At 50.5% G+C, this 20,582-nt stretch overlaps 2 protein-coding genes across 3 annotated transcripts in view; one reads left to right on the top strand and one right to left on the bottom strand.

The window, feature by feature from the left end:
- UPF1 (UPF1, RNA helicase and ATPase) overlaps positions 1-15,378 on the top strand; it is a 22,385-nt gene extending 7,007 nt beyond the window's left edge. Inside the window, exons 3-24 of one of the 2 annotated variants that reach the window (XM_027664268.1) lie at positions 277-366; positions 701-868; positions 1,651-1,831; positions 2,294-2,455; positions 3,083-3,167; positions 3,333-3,431; positions 3,628-3,745; positions 4,621-4,780; positions 4,889-5,007; positions 5,247-5,411; positions 5,606-5,720; positions 5,860-6,003; positions 6,670-6,883; positions 7,060-7,177; positions 8,357-8,513; positions 9,379-9,521; positions 10,344-10,518; positions 11,213-11,294; positions 11,799-11,960; positions 12,111-12,328; positions 12,913-13,035; positions 13,158-15,378. In XM_027664268.1, coding sequence (XP_027520069.1) covers positions 277-366; positions 701-868; positions 1,651-1,831; positions 2,294-2,455; positions 3,083-3,167; positions 3,333-3,431; positions 3,628-3,745; positions 4,621-4,780; positions 4,889-5,007; positions 5,247-5,411; positions 5,606-5,720; positions 5,860-6,003; positions 6,670-6,883; positions 7,060-7,177; positions 8,357-8,513; positions 9,379-9,521; positions 10,344-10,518; positions 11,213-11,294; positions 11,799-11,960; positions 12,111-12,328; positions 12,913-13,032 — 2,995 coding nt within the window. In that variant the 3' untranslated portion in view covers positions 13,033-13,035; positions 13,158-15,378. The remainder of the gene's footprint in view (positions 1-276; positions 367-700; positions 869-1,650; positions 1,832-2,293; positions 2,456-3,082; positions 3,168-3,332; positions 3,432-3,627; positions 3,746-4,620; positions 4,781-4,888; positions 5,008-5,246; positions 5,412-5,605; positions 5,721-5,859; positions 6,004-6,669; positions 6,884-7,059; positions 7,178-8,356; positions 8,514-9,378; positions 9,522-10,343; positions 10,519-11,212; positions 11,295-11,798; positions 11,961-12,110; positions 12,329-12,912; positions 13,036-13,157) is intronic. The other variant, XM_027664269.1, reaches the window with a different exon arrangement.
- Positions 15,379-15,892: 514 nt separating this feature from the next.
- GDF1 (growth differentiation factor 1) lies at positions 15,893-20,576 on the bottom strand. The gene is made up of 2 exons (XM_027664292.1): positions 19,972-20,576; positions 15,893-18,992 (listed from the first exon to the last, which is right to left on the bottom strand). Exons 1-2 carry the CDS (start codon positions 20,234-20,236, stop codon positions 18,166-18,168), a joined length of 1,092 nt encoding a protein of 363 aa, XP_027520093.1. The 5' UTR covers positions 20,237-20,576; the 3' UTR covers positions 15,893-18,165.
- Between the last annotated feature and the right edge of the window lie 6 nt (positions 20,577-20,582).

Raw genomic sequence — 20,582 nt, forward strand, 5'->3', positions numbered from 1 at the left:
CAACCACCCCAATGGTGGGAGGGTCAGCTCTGAACTCCCTGGGGGAAGAAACACAAGGATCAGCCACCCCAGGGATGGCAGTGGTGGGAAGTATTAAAATATTTGTGCCTCAGAACAGAAGCTTGGCTTGTGTCCTGTGCCTTTCCCACCCCTCATGTTCCCCAGTCTTCACTTCCCCTTATTTTTGGGCGCTGCTGAATGGCTTAGATCTCCTGTTGGAATTTTCCTGGGAGCAAGCAGCCAATCACTTCCTGGTTCTTTCCTCCTGAATTCCAGTTACTGTGGGATCCACGACCCTGCCTGTGTGGTTTACTGCAACACCAGCAAGAAGTGGTTCTGTAACGGGCGTGGGAACACCTCGGGCAGGTAAGGGGGGAAAGGAGGGAAATCTTGGGACAATTCCAGGTTTAGAGGGTTGGTTTGGAAGTGTCGTGGTGGCTGCCACTTACTCGGGGGATAATCAAAGCCTGGTGACTTAAAAGTGAGGAATTTTTGACACATTTCCTATTCTTTCACACTAAACTACCACACAAAACATCCACAGACTGAGGAACCAGTGGTGTTGGGTGAAAAGAGCAACATCTGCCACGATAAATAGATTTTATTTGTGCTTTTTAGTAATGGAGCCAGTCAATTCAGTCGGGACTAAACATGACTTTGCCATGAATTGGCTATAAGTGGATCTCCTCTCTGGTTTCAGCCACATTGTGAACCATCTGGTGAGAGCCAAGTGCAAAGAGGTGACTCTCCACAAGGATGGACCTCTGGGGGAGACTGTCCTGGAATGCTACAACTGTGGCTGTCGGAACGTGTTCCTGCTGGGCTTCATCCCAGCCAAGGCAGACTCTGTGGTTGTTCTGCTGTGCAGGTGAGAGGAGGCCTTTGCTGCCACCTTTGTGCTTTCTAAAGGGCAGCTCTTGGCCTTCATTTTGCACCAAAATACCTTTTATGCTCTTGTTTTGCCACCCCTTTTTCCTTGGGATGGTCGTAGGGACTTCAGGGTTGCAAGCAGGAAATGCAGGGAAGGAAAGTTCTGTCGTGCTGGGCAAATATGGGAGTTTTATAGAGGAATATTTCTCCCAAATGGGGAGAAGGGTGGGGTTTTTTACCCCTTTTTTACCTGAGATTTTCCAGCTTTGGAAGAGGAACAGACCAGTCCAGGAAGTTACTCTGGAGTAGTGACTCTTCCACAGGCTGTTTTTCCTCTCAGCTCATGGAATCATTGGAGACAGCAGTAAATAAGGAATTGTTCTCTGACAGGTCCAGTCAGGTTTTATAACTGTATTTTAATTCAGTGCTGTCACTTAACTTGTACTTGACAGTGGACAGTGTTTTTCTGTGGAATGAGTCCTACTTGTTTAAACAGCAGATGGGAAGTAATCCCATTTTCTGCTATAATGGACTGTAACCACTCCCAAGGGTGTCATATTTGACATTTTAGATGCAGACATTTTCAGCCCTAGAAACACCCAACCAGTGTTGAAACAACAAACACAAGAGCTAAAAAACTTAATTTTCACAGCAGACTGGGGTTGTTTTGCTTTTTTCCCCCCTTTTAACCGAGATCTTTGAGTTGTTCCAGGAGCCACACAGTTTTACTCCTTCCATGTGTGTAATTATTAATTTTTTTTCCTTGTTTTGGTCGTGCAGGCAGCCCTGTGCCAGCCAGAGCAGCCTGAAGGACATCAACTGGGACAGTTCCCAGTGGCAGCCCCTGATCCAGGATCGCTGCTTCCTCTCCTGGCTGGTGAAGATCCCGTCGGAGCAGGAGCAGCTCCGGGCCCGCCAGATCACGGCCCAGCAGATCAACAAGCTGGAGGAGCTCTGGAAGGTACCTGCTGCTCCTCAAACACTGCTCAGCTTTGCCCAAAGTGCCAATTCCGGGCTGCTGGGAAGGAGGGAAAAGATTTTTGGCCACTGTGTAAGGCAGGGAAATACTGAAATCACACCCCTGGACAGTGGGAATTGCCAGAGGGTTCAGGAGGTTGTTGTTCAGAGTGGGAAAGCTTCACCTTCAGGTTCTTCAGCCATCTGAAAAAGCAGCTTTCCCCATATCAAGCCTTCCCACGTGTTTCTGCTTTAGGTGTTGAGCAGCTGGGCTGTTAATTATTATTTTTTGAGGGGTTTCTCTGTACATCCCTTAGAGCAGGACAGGCCTGGCTGGGTTTAATGGAATGCCTTGGTGTAGCTTTTACACCTTGGTACAACTCCCCGTGGTACCAAGGCACAAGTCCTGGTGTCACTTCTTTATCCTTCAGGCTTTGAAACGAAACACCTGTGCTTTAAATTCCAGGAAAATCCATCTGCAACCCTGGAGGACTTGGAAAAGCCTGGTGTGGATGAAGAACCACAGCACGTCCTGCTTAGATACGAAGATGCTTATCAATACCAAAATATATTTGGTCCTCTAGTCAAGCTTGAGGCAGATTATGACAAGAAACTCAAGGAATCTCAGGTAATTTGCTTGGAATTTGCCAGTTTGAGGGGGCTCTGGTGTCAAACTCAGGGTCACTGTTAGAGCACAGAAGGAAGCTTTAAGTGGAATAAATATCTTAATTACTGGGCTGTAACAGCACTGTAATATCAGTGGGAGAGGAAAGAAAAATCCTCCAACTGAGGGGTTTTTTTTAAGAGCTTGGAACACTTGGGAACTTCCCCTTTTTTTTGTGTTGGAAGTTTTTCTTTCCAAGAACAATGTTCTGTCCTGGAGCTGCAACTTGAGCACCCACTGTGTGTTGTTCCCCTGGTGACCTGCAGGGCCTCAGTGGGACCTGCCAGTGAAACCCGAGTTCTGTGAGGTCATGGAAGCACTTCAGGAGTGTTGGGAAGGTGGAGGAGAGAATAACCCAGGTGCTGATTAGGGCTTTGTTTCTCACAACTCGCTTTTGTAGGACAGAATTAACCTCCTGCAGATGGTGGCAGCTCAGTCCACAGCAATAAATGCAGATTTCTGTGACACTGGAGCAACCAGGTTTTGGTGGTTTTGAAGCACAGTTGGCAAACAGCTCTTTAAGAACATAATAAACAGCTCTTTAAGAACATAATAAATGCCTTTTTTGTTTTTTTTTCTTTTACCCTTTAGACCCAAGATAACATCACAGTCAGATGGGACCTGGGCTTGAACAAGAAGAGAATTGCTTATTTCACTTTGCCAAAGACTGACTCAGGTAATCACAACTGGATTGTTTTGTGGGGGATATTTTTATACCTAGTGAAAAAAAAATCAATGTTTGAAGAACTTTAAGGATCTGACCTGGGACAGCAGGTGGTTCTTGAAGGGTTTTTGTGTGGGAGATGGTTGCTGAGAGCCTTTTTTTACCCTTCCTTTGTAGACATGAGGCTCATGCAAGGAGATGAGATCTGCCTGAGGTACAAAGGAGACCTGGCCCCGCTGTGGAAAGGAATTGGTCACGTTATCAAAGTTCCTGATAGTATCCTTTACTTAAATAAAGCTCAACCTGGAGCTGCAACCTCTCCAAGAAGCCATTAAATAAGTCCAGAAGTAATTCTGAGATAATTTCAATTTATCTTGGGGGGATCTTGCTGTCAAAAAAAAAAAAAAAAAAAAAAGACCGGAATTGGGGAAAATAAAATTCAAATTGTTGCTGTAGATTACTACTTAACGAGGTTCTACAGATTATGGTGATGAGATTGCCATCGAGCTGAGGAGCAGCGTGGGAGCCCCTGTGGAAGTTACTCACAACTTCCAAGTGGATTTTGTATGGAAATCTACTTCCTTTGACAGGTATTGGGAAAACACTTCAGAACCTGGCACGTGGTCAGTGCTGGTTCCATGTGTATTTTTCTTTTTTCTCTTTGCCTCCAATGGGTGGTTTTGATCCAAAAAAAAGTTGTGTTACTTTGACACCAGCAATCAGGAATCTCAGTGTGTGGAGTGTGGGAACACCTGCTTCATAGAGCAGCCAGATTTTTGGCTAGAAATGGAATTACCTGAATGTCTTAAAACGGTCAGTTTTTCCCATTTTGAAGGCACTCTCAAGGTTTGTTGCAAATACATCAAAGGGGGGAATTCACCTCCTGTTTAGTAACACTTGAAATGTGAGAAGAAAAACAGTTTTGTAGTTCAGCTTCCTCTGTAGGGAAGTGGTGCCTGGTTTTAGTTGGCATTCCTGAGCTTGGAGTTGCTTTAACTGGTTAAAATTTCAAGGCATTTGGGGCCAATGGGCTTCAGCCACATCTGTACTGCATTTTGTAAGTTGGCTTATTGTCCTGTTATTAGGATATTAGAATTTCTTTTTATTAGTATATCCTAGTAGTAGTAGTAGTAGCAATATATCCTATTCTTTATTATGAGTGCAATTTTTCTTCCAATCTTGCACCTAAAATCACTGCCTCAGGTTCTGCCAAAAACTCATGTCCCTCTACACGTTTTTCTGGGGTTTTTTTGTAATATTCACATGGAGAAAAACAAGCTCTGTGTTCTGAGAGTGTAACTTTTTTGTCCCTTATCTCCCTTAGTAAGTCTTTTTCCACTTCTCTGTTTTCCAAGAAGTGTAATTTCAATTTGTGCCCGCTCTCTGCCGAACCTTGGCATGGGATGGGGGACTTGAGGTCATGCTGATCTCCCTGACTTATTTTTCTACCCTTCCCTCGTTTCAGGATGCAGAGTGCTCTCAAAACCTTTGCTGTGGATGAGACCTCAGTGTCTGGGTACATCTATCACAAGCTGCTGGGCCACGAGGTGGAAGATGTGATTATTAAATGCCAGTTGCCAAAGCGCTTCACAGCACAGGGACTTCCTGATCTCAACCACTCTCAGGTAACCCCATGTCCCCTTTGCTACCTGAAGGATTTAGGAATGGAGGTTAAACAACTTCAGCATCCTATGCACTGAATGCTAAATTAGCAATAAACCCCGTTTTTATAGGTTTATGCTGTGAAAACTGTCCTGCAGCGTCCTCTGAGCCTTATTCAGGGTCCCCCTGGCACTGGGAAAACAGTGACATCAGCCACCATCGTGTATCATCTGGCCAGACAGGGCAACGGGTAAGAACTGCTCTCTCCAAGTCTCGATGCATGAGGTGACTTTCTTAATGGAAGGAATCACCTTGATTTTAAAAACCAAACTCATTCCTATCATTTACTGTCATTTTCTGGCTCGGTTCAGCAAATACCCTTCCCCAGCTTATTGTCAGAGGGGGGTGTCACTGCACATTGTTTTACTACGAGTCTAGAGGAGAAAAAATCTGCAGCTTCCTGAGCCTTGTTGGCTGCTGTTTCCCCAGGCCCGTGCTGGTGTGTGCTCCCAGTAACATCGCCGTGGACCAGCTCACCGAGAAGATCCACCAGACCGGGCTGAAGGTGGTTCGGCTGTGTGCCAAGAGCAGGGAGGCCATCGACTCCCCCGTGTCCTTCCTGGCACTGCACAACCAGATCAGGAACATGGACAGGTGAGGAACGAGCAGAGAACCCCCTGCTTTTGGTGCTGTGAGGGGCACAACCAGTGGATTTTGTCATAACTCAGTTATTCGGTTGACTTTGCTCTTCCGTACATGTCACAATTAGTTAAAAATTACTTTCTCTGTAATCCTACAAACAGTCAGGCCCTAAAGCAAAACTCCTGATTGATTTATTTTTTTTGCAGCATGCCAGAGCTTCAGAAACTGCAGCAGCTCAAAGATGAGACTGGAGAGCTCTCATCTGCCGACGAGAAGCGTTACCGGGCGCTCAAACGAACCGCGGAGCGGGAGCTGCTCATGGTGAGAGGATCCCTCTGCTCTGCTCCCCCCTGACCTGAGCTGCTGCTGGAGCTCAGAGCACCTTGGGGGCATTCCTGGGGTGGTTTTGAACGCTGTCCCGTGTGGGAGTCGGGTGACTGGTGCTGTGTTTGTGTCCCAGAACGCGGATGTGATCTGCTGCACCTGCGTGGGGGCCGGGGATCCCAGGCTGGCCAAGATGCAGTTCCGCTCCATCCTCATCGATGAGAGCACCCAGGCCACCGAGCCCGAGTGCATGGTGCCCGTTGTGCTGGGAGCAAAGCAGGTGAGCCCCTTGGGTTCCAGCACACAGAAGGACTTTATAAATCCAGCAGGCAGCACCCAAGCAGTGACATTCCCCGTGTAGGCACGCAGGGATGCAGAATTCTTCCCTTTTCCTGAAAGGCACCTCCAGTGGTGCAAACCTGAACGACCCTGTGTTGTGTCAGTCCTGTCAGCTCTCGGTTTCCATGGCGTAATCTTTGCCTGGAACATTTTCTGCTCTTGGAACAATCTGGAGGCTGAATAAGCTTTTAGTTCCAAATGATCAGCTGCAAAGCGAGTTGACACTAAAGGTTCCTAAGCCTTAGGTGAGACCTGAAGCTTATCACAAGCCACACTGGTAAATTCCTAATACATCAGGCAATGGTTTAAGCTGACAGAGGGTGGGTTTAGATTGGATATTCAGGAGAAGTTATTCCCTGGGAGGGTGGGGAGGCTCTGGCACAGGTTGCCCAGAGCAGCTGTGGCTGCCCCATCCCTGGAAGTGTCCAAGGCCAGGTTGGAGCAACCTGGGAGAGTGGAAGGTGTCCCTGCCCATGTCAGGGAGTGGAACTGGATGATCTTCCAACCCAAAGCACCCTGTGATTCTATATATTTTAGTAGGATATTACCACTGTTTTAAGCAAGTTTCAGAAAACAAACTTCCTCTACGCGCTCTTCTTCCCCACAGCTCATTCTGGTGGGTGACCACTGCCAGCTGGGGCCCGTGGTGATGTGCAAGAAAGCTGCCAAGGCTGGGCTGTCCCAGTCCCTGTTTGAGAGGCTGGTGGTGCTGGGGATCCGGCCCATCCGGCTGCAGGTGCAGTACCGGATGCATCCCGCCCTCAGCGCCTTCCCTTCCAACATCTTCTACGAGGGCTCGCTCCAGAACGGGGTCACTGCAGGTGAGCAGCCACACTGCTCCCCCAGAGGCACTGGGCAGGTCAAAGACAGGCTTCTTTAACCTGGGTTATTCCTTTGGAATGAAAAGAGTTGCCACTGCCCTTAGTTTGGAGTATTTATGGGAATATCCGAGTGTTCCTGTTAACTTTGTTCCGCCTGCTGTTCTCCTGCTCCTCAGCTGACCGTGTGAAGAAAGGCTTTGACTTCCAGTGGCCACAGCCTGACAAACCAATGTTCTTCTACGTCACCCAAGGACAGGAGGAGATTGCCAGCTCGGGCACCTCTTACTTAAACAGGTAAATAAAACTCAGACAGGTAAAATAAAACTCCCCTCTGACATCCACACTCGTGTGCTGGGACACCAGGACTCAGGGCTGTTCATTCCCATGCTCTGCAGCAGCTCTGAGTTAATAAAACCTCAGGGGTAATTAATGACCAGTTGAAATGGCCCCTGGGCCTCTTGAACAAAAGCTGCCATGGAGGATGGTGCAGCCTGAGCTGCAGGTTGGGGTTGGTTTGCCCTGGATAAACCAGGAGAAAAAGGCACCAAGTGGGAGCAGTTCAGAGCTTAAGTGGGTTTGAATTGCTCTGTGGAGGAGTTTGTCTTCCTTCACTGGTTGTGTAAGGTTGTATAAGGGATGATAAAGTGCCTGATCTGTGGGATGAATAAACTGACTGCAGTTACAGCAGGAAATGCTGATCCAGTTGCATTTTGAAGCCAGAATTCCAGCTGCTCCTGAGGCAGAACCCTAAATCTTGGATTTTAGTGGTGGTGCAGAAGGGATGGGAATTTAATTTTCTTTTTTCCTACCCCTTTTTTCTGCACAGTCCAACTTCTTTGTCAAAGAAGGAGCTTAAACCACTTTTTTCCTCTTGGTTGTATGTGTTTTGTTCATGTGCCTGGAAGGGAAACCAGACCAAGCTCTGAAAAATAACTGCTGAGATATTTTTAATCCCAGTCTGCTTCCTGAGCAGCATGTGCAAGACTGGAGACAGCAGAGCAGATTGTGCACAAACAAACAGCACAATAATTGGCTGATTGACATTAAAAACAGTTCTGCATTTGAAGCTTTAAGATAAAGCACCTGAAGGATCCGTTTGCACAATCTTGGTTATAAAAGCACACGTGGACATTTGGCTCTACCAAAAGTTCCATTTGCTGTTCCAGGAAGTGCAGTTGTGTAATTCTGAGAAGGTGGAGGTGCACCTAAGGAGAAATTTGTGTCATTCTGAGACCTCTGAGATGTTGGGTTTGGCCTGTGTCCCTCTGGGGTGAGATCTGTGCGTGGCCTGAGTCGAGAGCTGACAGTGGGGAATGTTCCTGAGCTGAGTTAGTCTGAGCAGTGCAAAATTGATCTTTTTATTGGAGTGGCCTCACAGCATCCATGTTCAAGGTCTTTAGACCCATTAAGCTGCAAAAAATGAGACCTAATGTGTCGATCCTCCTTGGATAATCCAACCTCTCTCCCCTCTAGGACGGAAGCTGCCAACGTGGAGAAAATCACCACGAAGCTGCTGAAGGCTGGTGCCAAACCAGACCAGATTGGCATCATCACTCCTTACGAAGGGCAGCGCTCCTACCTGGTGCAGTACATGCAGTTCAGTGGCTCCCTGCACACCAAGCTCTACCAGGTACAGATGGGAGCACAGAGAAGCCAGAAAAGCCTCACAAATATTTTAGTTTTCAGTCCGTGTTGGATTTTTGCACTTTTTAGTTGGTTGTGGTTGAAACAGAGCAGGGAGAGGAATTTGGGAGGTGGTTTCAGGGGAGCAGGGGAGCAGCTGAACAGGTAAAAGGAGGAAGCCCTGCTGAGCTCTGTGCTGAAAGGAAGGGTCCTGAGGCACAGAAGGGAGAGGCCACTGGGGCTCCAGCTGTGGAAAACTTTGTTTTGGATAAAGAGACACACAGGAAAAACAAGCTCCATAAATTCTGATGATCATTTATTTGCTTGGGAACATGTCCTCCCATCAGTGGGACTCCTCTACCAAACATCAGAATTAGTTGCTGCAAACAAGGCAATTATATGTTTAATCCAGTCTTGTTTTGCAATATTGGGAACTCGCTCAGTGTTTTCACTGAAGGGAAACTTGGTGGAGATACTTTTTCCTTGTGCCAGGAATGATCTGTCCCTGTGATTCAGGTTTCTGGGAGCTGGGAGCAGCAGTGCTAATTTGGACCTCTCTTCCTATGGGGTTTAGGAATACTCAGAATTCTCCCTGGCAGCATCCCAGCAAAGGGCTGATTCCCACAGCTTGGGGGAAATGGGAGGACCATAAAGCAGTGAACACGACAGTAATTCCTCCTAAACTGAGGCTCTCTGTTGTCCCCCAGGGAAAGTATTTCATGACCAGTGGAATTACCAACTCATTCCTCATTCCAAAAGTAACATTTTTGTCCAGTGATGGCAGGGTTAGTGCGTGGCCAGCACGTCTGGCAGTGCCTGTTGGTGGCAGAACTGTTTGGCTTCCGTGATTTACGTGTTTTCCTCCCCTTCAGGAAGTGGAAATTGCGAGTGTGGATGCCTTCCAGGGCAGGGAGAAGGACTTTATTATCCTTTCCTGTGTGAGGGCCAACGAACACCAGGGAATTGGGTTCCTCAATGACCCCAGGAGGCTCAACGTGGCCCTTACCAGGGCGAGGTAAAGAGGGATGGGGCATGTGGAGGGAACCTGGAGAAAGATGGAGAGAGACTTTGGACAGGGGCCTGGAGGGACAGGACAAGGTGGAATGGCTTCACTGACTGGTTAGGTGGAATACTGGGAAGAAATTCTTCCCTGCGAGGGTGGGGAGGCCCTGGCACGGGTTGGGCAGAGAAACTGTGGCTGCCCCATCCCTGGAAGTGTCCAAGGCCAGGTTGGAGCAACCTGAGTGGAAGGTGTCCCTACCCATGGCAGGGGGTGGGATTGGATGGGCCTTAAGGTCCTTTCCAACCCAAACCATTCTGTGCCATCTCTGCCTGTTCCTCTCAGCCCAGGCAGTGTTCCCATTTGGCATCAGTAGTTTTCAGGCTGTGTCCTTCCCCTCTGTTCTCAGGACAGATCCCTTCCCTGCTTCTTTATCCCTTCCAAAACCCATTTTTGGACCATTTTTGCTTCTAAGGGATTTGATTCCAAGACAGGTGATGTGGAATCCAGCACGATGTTGGTTGTCTCCCTTGTTTTCTGGGAGCTTTGGAACCCAGCAGGAGGTGGTGGTTGTTGGCACACACTGATGTGTTGGGCAAGCCTGAAGGAGGAAGTTTGTGACTGTTGAGAAAGTGACTGCAGCAACCTCCTTCCAGGTGTTTTGTCATGCTGTGGAAAACATCTGCTGTAAACAAACCAGTTGCACCTCCTGCTCTCTTGGCTGCTTCAGCTGAGAGATGGATTTGGAGGCTGCTCCACCATCAGTGTTTAATTTGATTTACGACATCGATTGATTTTTAACGAACTTAACTCGAGCTGCTCTGCTGCTGCACACAGGTATGGAGTAATTATTGTGGGGAACCCCAAAGCCCTGTCTAAGCAGCCACTCTGGAATCACCTCCTGAATTACTACAAGGAGCAGAAGGTGCTGGTGGAGGGACCACTGAACAACCTCCGGGAGAGCCTCATGCAGTTCAGCAAACCCCGCAAGCTCGTCAACACCATCAACCCCGTGAGTGAGCCCTGCTGCCCCTCAGGGCTGGCACAGGGGGCACTTGGGGGTCTGTTGATTAATTATCAGTTGCAAATGGGTGGAATGAATAGTCCCCAGCACAGCCTCACACCCCTGGAACTCTCCATGGCCTGGTTGGTGTGGTGGGACCCGAGGAAGCGGCTGCTTCAACCGTCCTTAGGTTGGAATTTTGGGGGTTTTTAAGCTACAGAGTTTCCTGAGGGGTGAGTTCTGAGGTGAATGAAGCATAAAGGAACTGCTCTGTGTAGAAATGGCAAGCTCATGAGGCAGGTGAACTTCACAGCATTGCATCAAACCCTCAACCTACAAGTTTTATACTTGATTGTTTAATATAAAATAATGAGTTGTTGGGGGGGGAGCTTATCAGCCATCACAGGACAGTGGTGTGAGTAGAATGAGGGGAAAAACTATCACCAGAACCTTCAAATAGGCTGAAAACCCATCAACTGTTTCACACTTGGAGAGAGGTTGCCTGTAAAATCTGAACTCCTCGTGGTCAAGCTGCAGCTGAAATAATAACCAGAGGTTTTCCGTGTCTTGGGACTAATTCATTTCCTCAACACTTGCAAACTGGACGTGATCTGTGGGGTTTTACTGGGTTTTTATTTCACTGAGGTCGCAGGGCAGAGTTTTCAGGGCAGAGGCTTTGTCTTAACTCCCCTAATCCTTGCAGGGTGCCCGTTTCATGACCACTGCCATGTATGATGCACGTGAGGCCATTATTCCAGGATCTGTCTATGACAGGAGCAGTCAAGGTAAAGGAAATTATCAAAATTAGCACCTTTATAGATTGATTTTTTTTGTTGTTTTTTTTCCTAACTCATCCTTGAGGTGTGTGGTATTTTACACACTTTAAACTTTTAAATGTTACAAGAGCCACTACAGAAAAATACGGAATTTTAGGACTGAAAAATGTTCACAGTCTGCCTGGTTTTTGCTCTCTGTATGTATAGAACCCCCACCAGTCTAACTGGATGTCTGAAAAACGAGGGGGAAAAGGGAGCATGTGAAGCATTTCAGGAATCTCAGATGGTTCTGTGAAAGAGTAACTGTGGGAATGAACACGTGTTAGATGAGCTTATGGAATTTTCAAGCGTGGAATAAACAGTGAACCAGAAATACTGGTGCTTCCTGGCCTGTCCTTACCATTTCTGGTTCATCCTGCTCTCGAGCCTGATAATGAAAAGCAGGGCTATGAATTGATTTTTGAATATTCAGGATGCCTGAGATCGTTTTTCCTCCTCCTCCCTCCTCTGCAGGGCGCCCATCCAACATGTACTTCCAAACCCATGACCAGATTGGGATGATCAGTGCTGGCCCCAGCCACGTCACTGCCATGAACATTCCCATCCCCTTCAACCTGGTGATGCCCCCGATGCCACCCCCGGGATACTTCAGCCAGGCCAACGGACCCGCCGCAGGTACCGGGGCTGGGAGGGGGCAAAACCCCCCCAATTCCAGGGCTGGGAGGGGGCAAAACCCCTCCAATTCCAGGGCTGGGAGGGATCAAGGAACTTGTTTGCATGAGCCAAACTCCTCACTGCTGGTTGGGATCCAACCCCTTCTTGCAGGACGTGGGGCTCCCAAAGGAAAGACCGGTCGTGGCGGGCGCCAGAAAAACCGTTTTGGGATTCCTGGGACGAGTCAGTCCAACCTTCCCAACAGCCAAGCGAGCCAAGATGTGGTGTCCCAGCCTTTCTCCCAGGGCCCCCTGACTCAGGGCTATATCTCCATGAGTCAGCCTTCACAGATGAGTCAGCCTGGGCTCTCCCAACCAGAATTATCACAGGTAAGCAGCACTGGGTGAGCGGTCTGGTCTGGTCTGACCTTTTCCTGGGATTTATGTTGGTGTCTGTGTGTGCAGGCACATCCTTGTTCTGGCACTGGGGGAAATGAAACTGAAACCATTTTGTGCTCCTGCACTGTGTGACTCTCAGAGCACACTGGGGGCAGAAAGGTGAAGTGCTGCATGTCCAGCCCTCAGCCTTAAAAAAAAAAAAGCAGGTTTCACTTCATTCCATCCTTCTCTTTGCAAGCAGGACATTAACTGCTTTTCAGAGCAGACAGGGGAGAGGAAAACCCTCATCTCAGAGTTGGTCTGGTTTCTAAGGGGTACTATATTTTAGCAGTAACTGTTTACATTTTAGAAGCAGAGTATCTGAGAGAGAGAGAGAGAGGGAGGGAGAGTCCCTGACTCGGAGCCTTAACTTTGAGCCACCAAAACCCCCTTTTTGACGCAAATTCCGCACCAAACCAGATTTTAATAACCCAAGCAAACCCTCAGACTTTAACCTGGGCCCCCAGGTGTTCTAAAAGCTTCGTGAGGGAGCACCTGGGGGTGATGAGGAGCTTTACACAGCCTTTCCCTTCCAGGACAGTTACCTTGGTGATGAGTTTAAATCCCAGATTGACGTGGCGCTGTCACAGGACTCAACTTACCAGGGTGAACGTGCATATCAACATGGTGGAGTGACGGGACTGTCACAGTATTAGAGTGTAAGAACCTCAGGGGGTCCCTCCTCTGCTTCCTCCCCCTCCTCCAAGCTCCTGAAAGGTTTGTGTGAGCAGTGCTGCCCCCTAACACAGCCCCCTTTTTTTTTTGTCTCCTCGCTTTCCAGGTTGAGGAAGAAGAGCTAAGCTTGCGTGGAGCTTAGTTCATCCGCATTTTATTCTGGGTAATAAAAAAAATAAAATAAAATGGATACCTGTTTTCCACTGCTAAAACTGAAGCACCACTGTGTGAGAGCAACAGGAGAAAGAAACCAACCAACGGAGAGAGAGAGAGAGAGAAAGAGAGAGAGAGAGAAAGAAAGGAGCGCGCGAGAGAGCCCACTGCTATAGCTCACTGAGACAAGGAGACCGCGGAGGAGAGAGAGCCCTGACGGACCTGCTGGCGCCTCGCTGGGAAGGAACTCACCCCAAAAATGAGTGGTCAGCTGAGTCCCTGCTCCCCCAGTCACCCCCACGCTCGAGAGAAGGGCCTTAAAAAAAAAAACAAAAAAAAAAAAAAAAAAAAAAAAACCCACAAAAAAAAAAGCAGGTTTCACTTCATTCCATCCTTCTCTTTGCGAGCAGGGCATTAACTACTACTTTTCAGAGCAGAAGGGGGAGAGGAAAACCCTCATCTCAGAGTTGGTCTCGTTTCTAAGGGGTACTATATTTTAGCAGTAACTGTTTACATTTTAGAAGCAGAGTATCTGAGAGAAAAAGAGAGAGAAAGAGAGAGAGAGGGAGGGAGGGAGAGTCCCTGACTGGGTGGCAGCAAAGCCAAGCAGAAATCCAGCGGGATCCAGCTGATGCTCAACTCTGAGATGCAGGTTTTGTTGTCCAACACTGGCTCTGAAATCTTAGTTGTCATCGTGTCGCCCACATTCTGAACGGGTCTTTCGTGACGAGGTGGTTTTAAAAGAGATCCTTTCAACAAAAGGAGCACTGAGTTGTTTTTTTTTTGTTTGTTTGTTTGTTTTGTTTTTTTTTTTTTCTTTAAAAAAAAAAAAAAAAAGGAGTTTGTCTCCGAATTCTTAGTGGTGGACCTGGGAGATCCTTGTTCTGAGAAGCTTATATATATATAAAAAAAACAACAAAAAAACAACAAAAACGAAACAAAACAAAAAAAAAATATGTTTCAAACAAAAATTAGAGCACCAAACCTTGAGAACTTTTTTCAGTGTGATTTAAAGTTGCAGCAATCAGCCTCTTCTTCCTACATTGGATAGCAGTTAGAGTGAGAGGAGCCTGCGCGCTCGGGCAGGAGGAGGGTTTCAAAGTGTTTTCTGTCTGCTTTAATTGGCTACTGTCTGGACTCTACTCTGTGAAAAACAAAGCCTTTCTGTCAGATGAACTTCGTGCTTGATAAGGGGATTGGGGTTCCTGTGCCCTTCGGCCCCTGGAGCTAAAAACAGCCCCTGCTTTGACTGCCACAGATCTGGGGGGGAGAAGGAGCAGAATCCGGGGATTATATTGGTGCGGAAGGAAAGACCCCACGGCTCCAGGTGGGACTCATGGACAAAGCAGGCAGTTGGTGGAAGGTGGCCTCTGAGGAGCTGGGTTTAAGTAGAGATAATGGGTCAGGCTTTGGCGTGGCTTCTTCTTGGGTGAGGAAGGCAGGGAGGTGCCAGAGCCAGGTGTTGTTGGCAAAGCAAACCCGGAGCAGCTTTTTTTTCAGGTAGTGGCCACGGCCGTGCCATCCATGCTGGGTGATGAGTCAGGACTGAGAACAGCACATTAAAGAGAAGCCATCCAATTTCTAAGTTGTACCCATGTCTTAACGAGTCGGATGGGAACACTGGGAGCGTTTTTATTTCTGTCTAAACCTTTCTAGAAACAGCAGAGAAGTGACAATTCCTGCAGAGCCCCCTTTTTACCAGATCCCGAAATCAGACTGACCTCTACCTCCCAATTGGCCAAGAACAGTAGAGAGTGATGTGCTAACCTGGGTGTTTTTCAAGTTGGAGATAAGTTAGCTTTATACTCAAAAGGGCTCCAAGTGTTTCTAGTCTTTTTTTTGGGGGGGGGGAGAACTCAAAAATACCTCTCATATGAATGTACTTCGACGCCGTGAAAACCCCACTTTTTGTACCTGGGGGGGGGGGGGGGCAGCCCTTCCATTCCTGTCCTTTCCGTGGGTTGTTGCCCCTGCTTTCACAACCTGTTCTTGCTGTAGTTTCCCCAGGGTGTCTCCCCCCACCCAGTGCAGCCCCCCCAGTACCCCAGGACACGAGTTTTCACCCTTTGCCTTCGGTCCCGCCCCGACCGGAGTCCGAGAACTGCGAAAAACCAAACCCACAACCCCATTCTTTTCTCATCAAAAGCCTCCAGAGTTTAGACTTCTAAAAAAAACAAAAAAAACAAAAAAACAGTGAAAGAATGGAGACACAGGCCACCTTCCTTCCTCGTGGGATGGACTGTTTTATTTATTAACATTTGCCGAAGGGCTTTTTAATTTTTTTTTTGTTTTCCTTCCGTAGGCTGCGTAGTTGGCGTAGACTTTTCTGATAGGTTTGAGCTGGACCCCTCTGTGCAACGCTATCCATGAGTAATGTAGCCCCCTCCTCTCCCCTCACCCCTTTATTTCACTGCTGGGAATGCTTGGCCTCTGCTTTGTGCTGGTTTTTTCCTTTGTAGCAGTTAACTCTGAGTTTTACAAATCCAGACATCAGTGCTAGCACGGTGTTTAAAAAAAAAAAAACTCTCTTTTGATTTTTTTCTTCTTCTTTTTTTTTTTTGTTTTGGTCTCAGTTTGTTTTAAAACCTGTTTGTCATCAATAAAATATGAAAATAAACAGCTCTTGCATTCAAGGTGGCCCCTTAAGTTTCAATGAGGAAACCATGCAACGTTCATTAAAGCTTAGTCTGATTGTATAAACTTCAAGTTTATTACTTTTTTTAAACACAGACTAGTACAAAAGTGGTGGTGGGGGGGGGGGGCAAAGCAGGGGGGGGGGAGGGGGAGTTACCCACTTAACGGGGAAAACGGGGAAATCCCCCAACCCCTCTTCCCTGCGCCGGCCCCGGGGGGGGGGGGGGGGGTGCAGGGTGGGAGCCCCCAGGATTTGGGAAAGGCTGGACCTGGAGGGGCCCAGTCCAGCACTGCAGTAAACATGGACATGGCTTTTCCCTGTGGCACAGGGCTGGGGGCTCAGCAGAGCTGCTCCTGGGGGGGTTTAGGCCAGGTCTGGGCACCACCCCGGGCATAAACTCCTTGTAGCTGCTCCAGGGTGGCTCCAGTGGCTCCCTGGCTGCAGGAGGGGGACATTTGCCCTTCGTGGTGTTGGAGGAGCAGGTCAGGAGTCCCCTCCTGGCCCCAGCACAGGAACAAAATAATTAATACTTCGAGGTTGGTTTTTTTGTGTTTTTTTTTCACTCTTGATCTTAAATCTGGGATTTAACTCCCCAGAGTTAACCCCACTCTAAGCCCTTAGAACATCTTCAGTGGTTGAGGTGGGTTTGAGCAGGGCTGGGCTGGGCTTGCCCTGGAGCTCTGAGGAAAACACCTGGGTGGGAAAAGCTTAGTAAAAGCTACACCTAAAAGTACCCGAGCTGCTCCGGTCTTGGTCTTCAGCTACACATTTTAGGGGGTGTTGTTAAGCAAAAAAAACACCATCACAGGGGACCCCCACAGTGGTTAAACCCTCAGTGCTTGCCACGGGAGGGGGTGGGAAGGAGGTGGTAAAACTTCATCAGACCTCGAAGACGAAAACAGCAGAGAAAATAAACAGAGGCCACGGGGGCAGGTTCACAGTTCCAAAAAAAAAAAAAAAAAAGAGCAAAAAAATTCAAGTCTAACTCAGATTCCTGTTCTGTTCCCACCCCTTACCCTAAAATTAAAAAAAAAAAAAAAATGAACCCCAAAAGTGGTGTCAGGAAAGCCCCACCTGAAGGGCTGGGGGTGGCTTTGAACAGATACTCAGGAGCCAGGCCCAGGATTTAAACCTCGAGCTGCTGGAAAACTCGGAGCCCACGCGCTGGGAAGTGGAAGAAAAGTGATCAACGAGGGGGGGACGGGGCAGATTTGGGTCCCTGCTGCCCGGGGCTGCTCGTTAGAGGCGTTAAATACCAGTGCAGGGGCCCGGGGCCCACCCAGAAAGCAACAAATAAACCCAAAATAACCCTAAAACGCACAAGGGCCTGAGAGCTCTGCCCGTGCCTGGTGCTCGGCTGCCACCTGGGGGGGACACAGGGACAGAGGGACACCCGGGGACAGAGGGACACACGGGGACAGAGGGACACACGGGGACAGAGGCCACCCCGGGCTCATCCATTTGCAAATGAGGTAAATTAATACTGACACAGCGGGTTGGGAGGGGAGAAGATGCCACCGACCCCTTGCCCATGCCCCCCCCCCGGGCCACAACATCCATCCTGCAGCTCCCGGAGGGTTTTTTTGGGGCAAAATCTCCGTTGCACTTGGCCACCCACCACCTCTGGCCCCCCAAGCCACCCTGTCACCATAAAACCAGCTCAGGGCTGAGCTCCCCCAGCCAGGGAGAAAAACTCGTGTGTCCCACCCCGGGCTCTGCCTCCCCCCCGGGGGTGGGATTTGGTCACCCAGAGCTCGTGCCCTCCCACCATCCCCCTGTCCTGCAGCAGCACCAGTCACCTCCTCCCCTCACGGCCACGCCCGGGGACCCCCCCAGCCCCATTTCACCTCCCAAAGCCGTTTATGCCCCGAGAAAGGTGCCGAGCCAAGGAACCCAAAGCACCAACAGCTCAGGGGGGGTCTGGGACTCACAGCCTGGTGCTGCCACCCCCTGTGGAGCAGGGAATGGAAAACCAGCACCAGGTTTGATCATAATCCCAGCCCAACACCCAGGTAGTCCTAAACCACAAGTCCAGCCCTAAATCACAAGTCCAGCCCTAAACCACAAGTCCAGCCCTAAACCACAAGTCCAGCCCTAAACCACAAGTCCAGCCCTAAATCACAACTCCAGCCCTAAAAAACACAACTTCAACCCTAAATCACAACTTCAGCCCTAAACCACAACTCACTCCAGCCACCATCCCTTCGTGCCACCCCAGAGCTCTCCGACCCCCGACGCACCCACGGGAAACTCCCCGGACACCGGCACGGAGGGGATGGAACCACTCGGGGTTTGTTCCACCCAGCAGCCACCCCCTGCTCCCCCTCTACCTGCAGCCACACTCGTCCACCACCATGTCCTCGTAGTGCCGCAGCACCACGTTGTCGCTGTTGTCGTAGTAGAGGATGGAGATGGGGGAGAGCCTGACGGGGACGCAGCAGGGCTGGGGGGTGCCCTGGGGGTCCAGCGAGTGCACCATGGTCTGCAGGACGGCGTGGTTGGTGCTGTTGAGCTCGGCCGTCAGGGGGAAGGGGCACTCCCCCCGGCAGTAGTTGGCCAGGTAGCCCTGGGGGGCGATGATCCAGTTCTCCCAGCCCACGTCGCTGAAGCTGATGTGGAGCCGCCGCGCCCTGCACAGGTTGCTCGGGGTGAGCGGGGGGAGCCCGGCATTCCTCCTCCTCCTCCTCCTCCTCCGGGGGGCCTGGCACTGCTGGCTCAGGGTCACCACCAGCAGGGAGGTGTCCAGGAAGGAGTCGATGCCGGAGCAGAGGCCCCGCGGGGCCCCGCCCGCCCCGGTGATGCCCGCCGAGATCTCCAGGATCAATCCCAAGCTCCCGCCGCGAGTCCTCCGCTCCCTCGCCGCCGCCGCGCTCAGGTTGAAGAGGAGGGACTTGTGCAGCTGAGCAAAGGACTGTTCCACCAGCGGGCTCCGCCTGGGCTCGGGGACCCCCGGGGGGGACACCTCGGGGGTCTGGAAGAGCCTCAGCTCAAAGACCTGCCCCTGGCGGGAGGGGTGGTAGGAATTGTGGTGGAATTTGATCTCCAGCTGGGCCATGGTCAAGCGCTCGCCCTCCTCCAGCACGGAGAGGTTGAAGAACAGGCGCTTCCGCAGGCACAGCCACCCCTGGGGCTGCTCCTCGGGCATGAAGGGGCCTGACAGAGAAGGAGAAATAGAGGTGGGGGTGGTTGGACCCTCGGGCTGGGTAGGATTGGCCTCCCGGGGCTCCAGTTTGAGCACAGCAAGAGGTTGGATGGAGCACTGGCAGGGTTGGATGGAGCTGATGAGGCTGCAGGGAGGGCGATCAGCCCCCTGGCAGGGCCTTCAGGAAGGGCTGGAGGTACAAACTGGGCTCCAGCCTGTGGCACTGGGATGCTGCAGCCATTCCAGCATCTCCTCTGGGTGCTACTTCACATCTCAAGGGGTTATTTTTCCCCAGCTACAACCACCTCCCCCAGGACAGGGAGGGGGTTGGGATGGAGGGGAAAGGAGGGCAAAACAGCAGCAAATCCAGGGAGCTGCCTGGTTTATCCAGCCCTTGGTTTCCATGGGAAAACCAGAACCACAAGAGAAAGGAGCTCTGTGGTGCCTCAAGACCTCAAAAGGACCGAACAGTTCCCAGTGAACTGAGAAGGGCTCTGAGGGGCTGAGCAGCCAGAGGTGCTGTGGGGTCAGCCAGAGGTGCTGTGGGGTCAGCCAGAAGTGCTGTGGGGTCAGCCAAAGGTGTGGGATCAATGAGGAGAAGGGGGGACACAGCCAAAAGGTCGAGCATCCCATCCCTGCCTGACCCTGCACCCCCAGACCCGGCCACGGAGCCACATCCCCCTGCCCAGGTGAGGAGTCACCTCCACCACCGTGAGCCCAACAGGCCAATCCAGTCACCTGGGATCCAACCAGCACCTCTGGGTGGCTTTAGGGGGCTCCAGGACAGCCCCACACCCTCACCCCTAAACTGAGAATAATCCATCTGCAACATCCCCAGGGACCCGAGTTCACACAGCAGGGATTTCTCCTGGAAACCAGCTCTGGGCACTGCCCTGTCCTCCCTCAGCCTCAGGGAAAGGAAGGAATGAGGCAAAGCCTCTCATCCCAGAGAATGAGGGGCCTCCAAAAGCTCCAAAAACGTGTCTGTACCTTGGTCAGTGAGGACTCGGATGATGTTCCCGGGGACATTAAATTCCTCCACCCTACAGGCATCCAGGGGGTCTTTGTCCGTCGAGGGAGGCGTCTTTCTCTTCTGGAAGATCCTCCAGAGCACGGGAGGCACCGGGACGGGGGTTTTCGGGCTGGGCTTGGTGCTCAGGCCCAAGGATTTCAACAACAAACTCTCCTGCACGTTCAGCTCCGAGCCCAGGACGGGGCTCAGGAGAGCCCAGGCCAGGCTGGGGAGAAGCCACATTGCCCCTGCCCTGCTCTCCTTCTCCAGACAAAGGGCAGCCCGGGCTGGGGACCCGGAGCTGAGGCCAGGGGGGTGTTGATTCCCTGATTGGAGCCTTTGATCTGCTTAGTGCTCAATTAGCACAGAGGGATTCCCGGGATTGGGCAGAGGGTGTGAGTCCCTCCAGGCTCCCCCCGGGGGACCTGTTAACCCCTTGGTGCTGCTCCCACAGCCTCTCCCACATCTCCACACCCTCGAGGGCCAACAACAGCATCCGTGGTGGCAGGGAAGGGGCTGCTCTTCCCACACCAAACCATCCGTGGTGGCAGGGAAGGGGCTGCTCTTCCCACACCAAACCATCCCTGGT

Source organism: Corapipo altera, unplaced genomic scaffold, assembly GCF_003945725.1.
Source record: "Corapipo altera isolate COAL_440 unplaced genomic scaffold, ASM394572v1 96, whole genome shotgun sequence".
Taxonomy (NCBI): Eukaryota; Metazoa; Chordata; class Aves; order Passeriformes; family Pipridae; genus Corapipo; species Corapipo altera.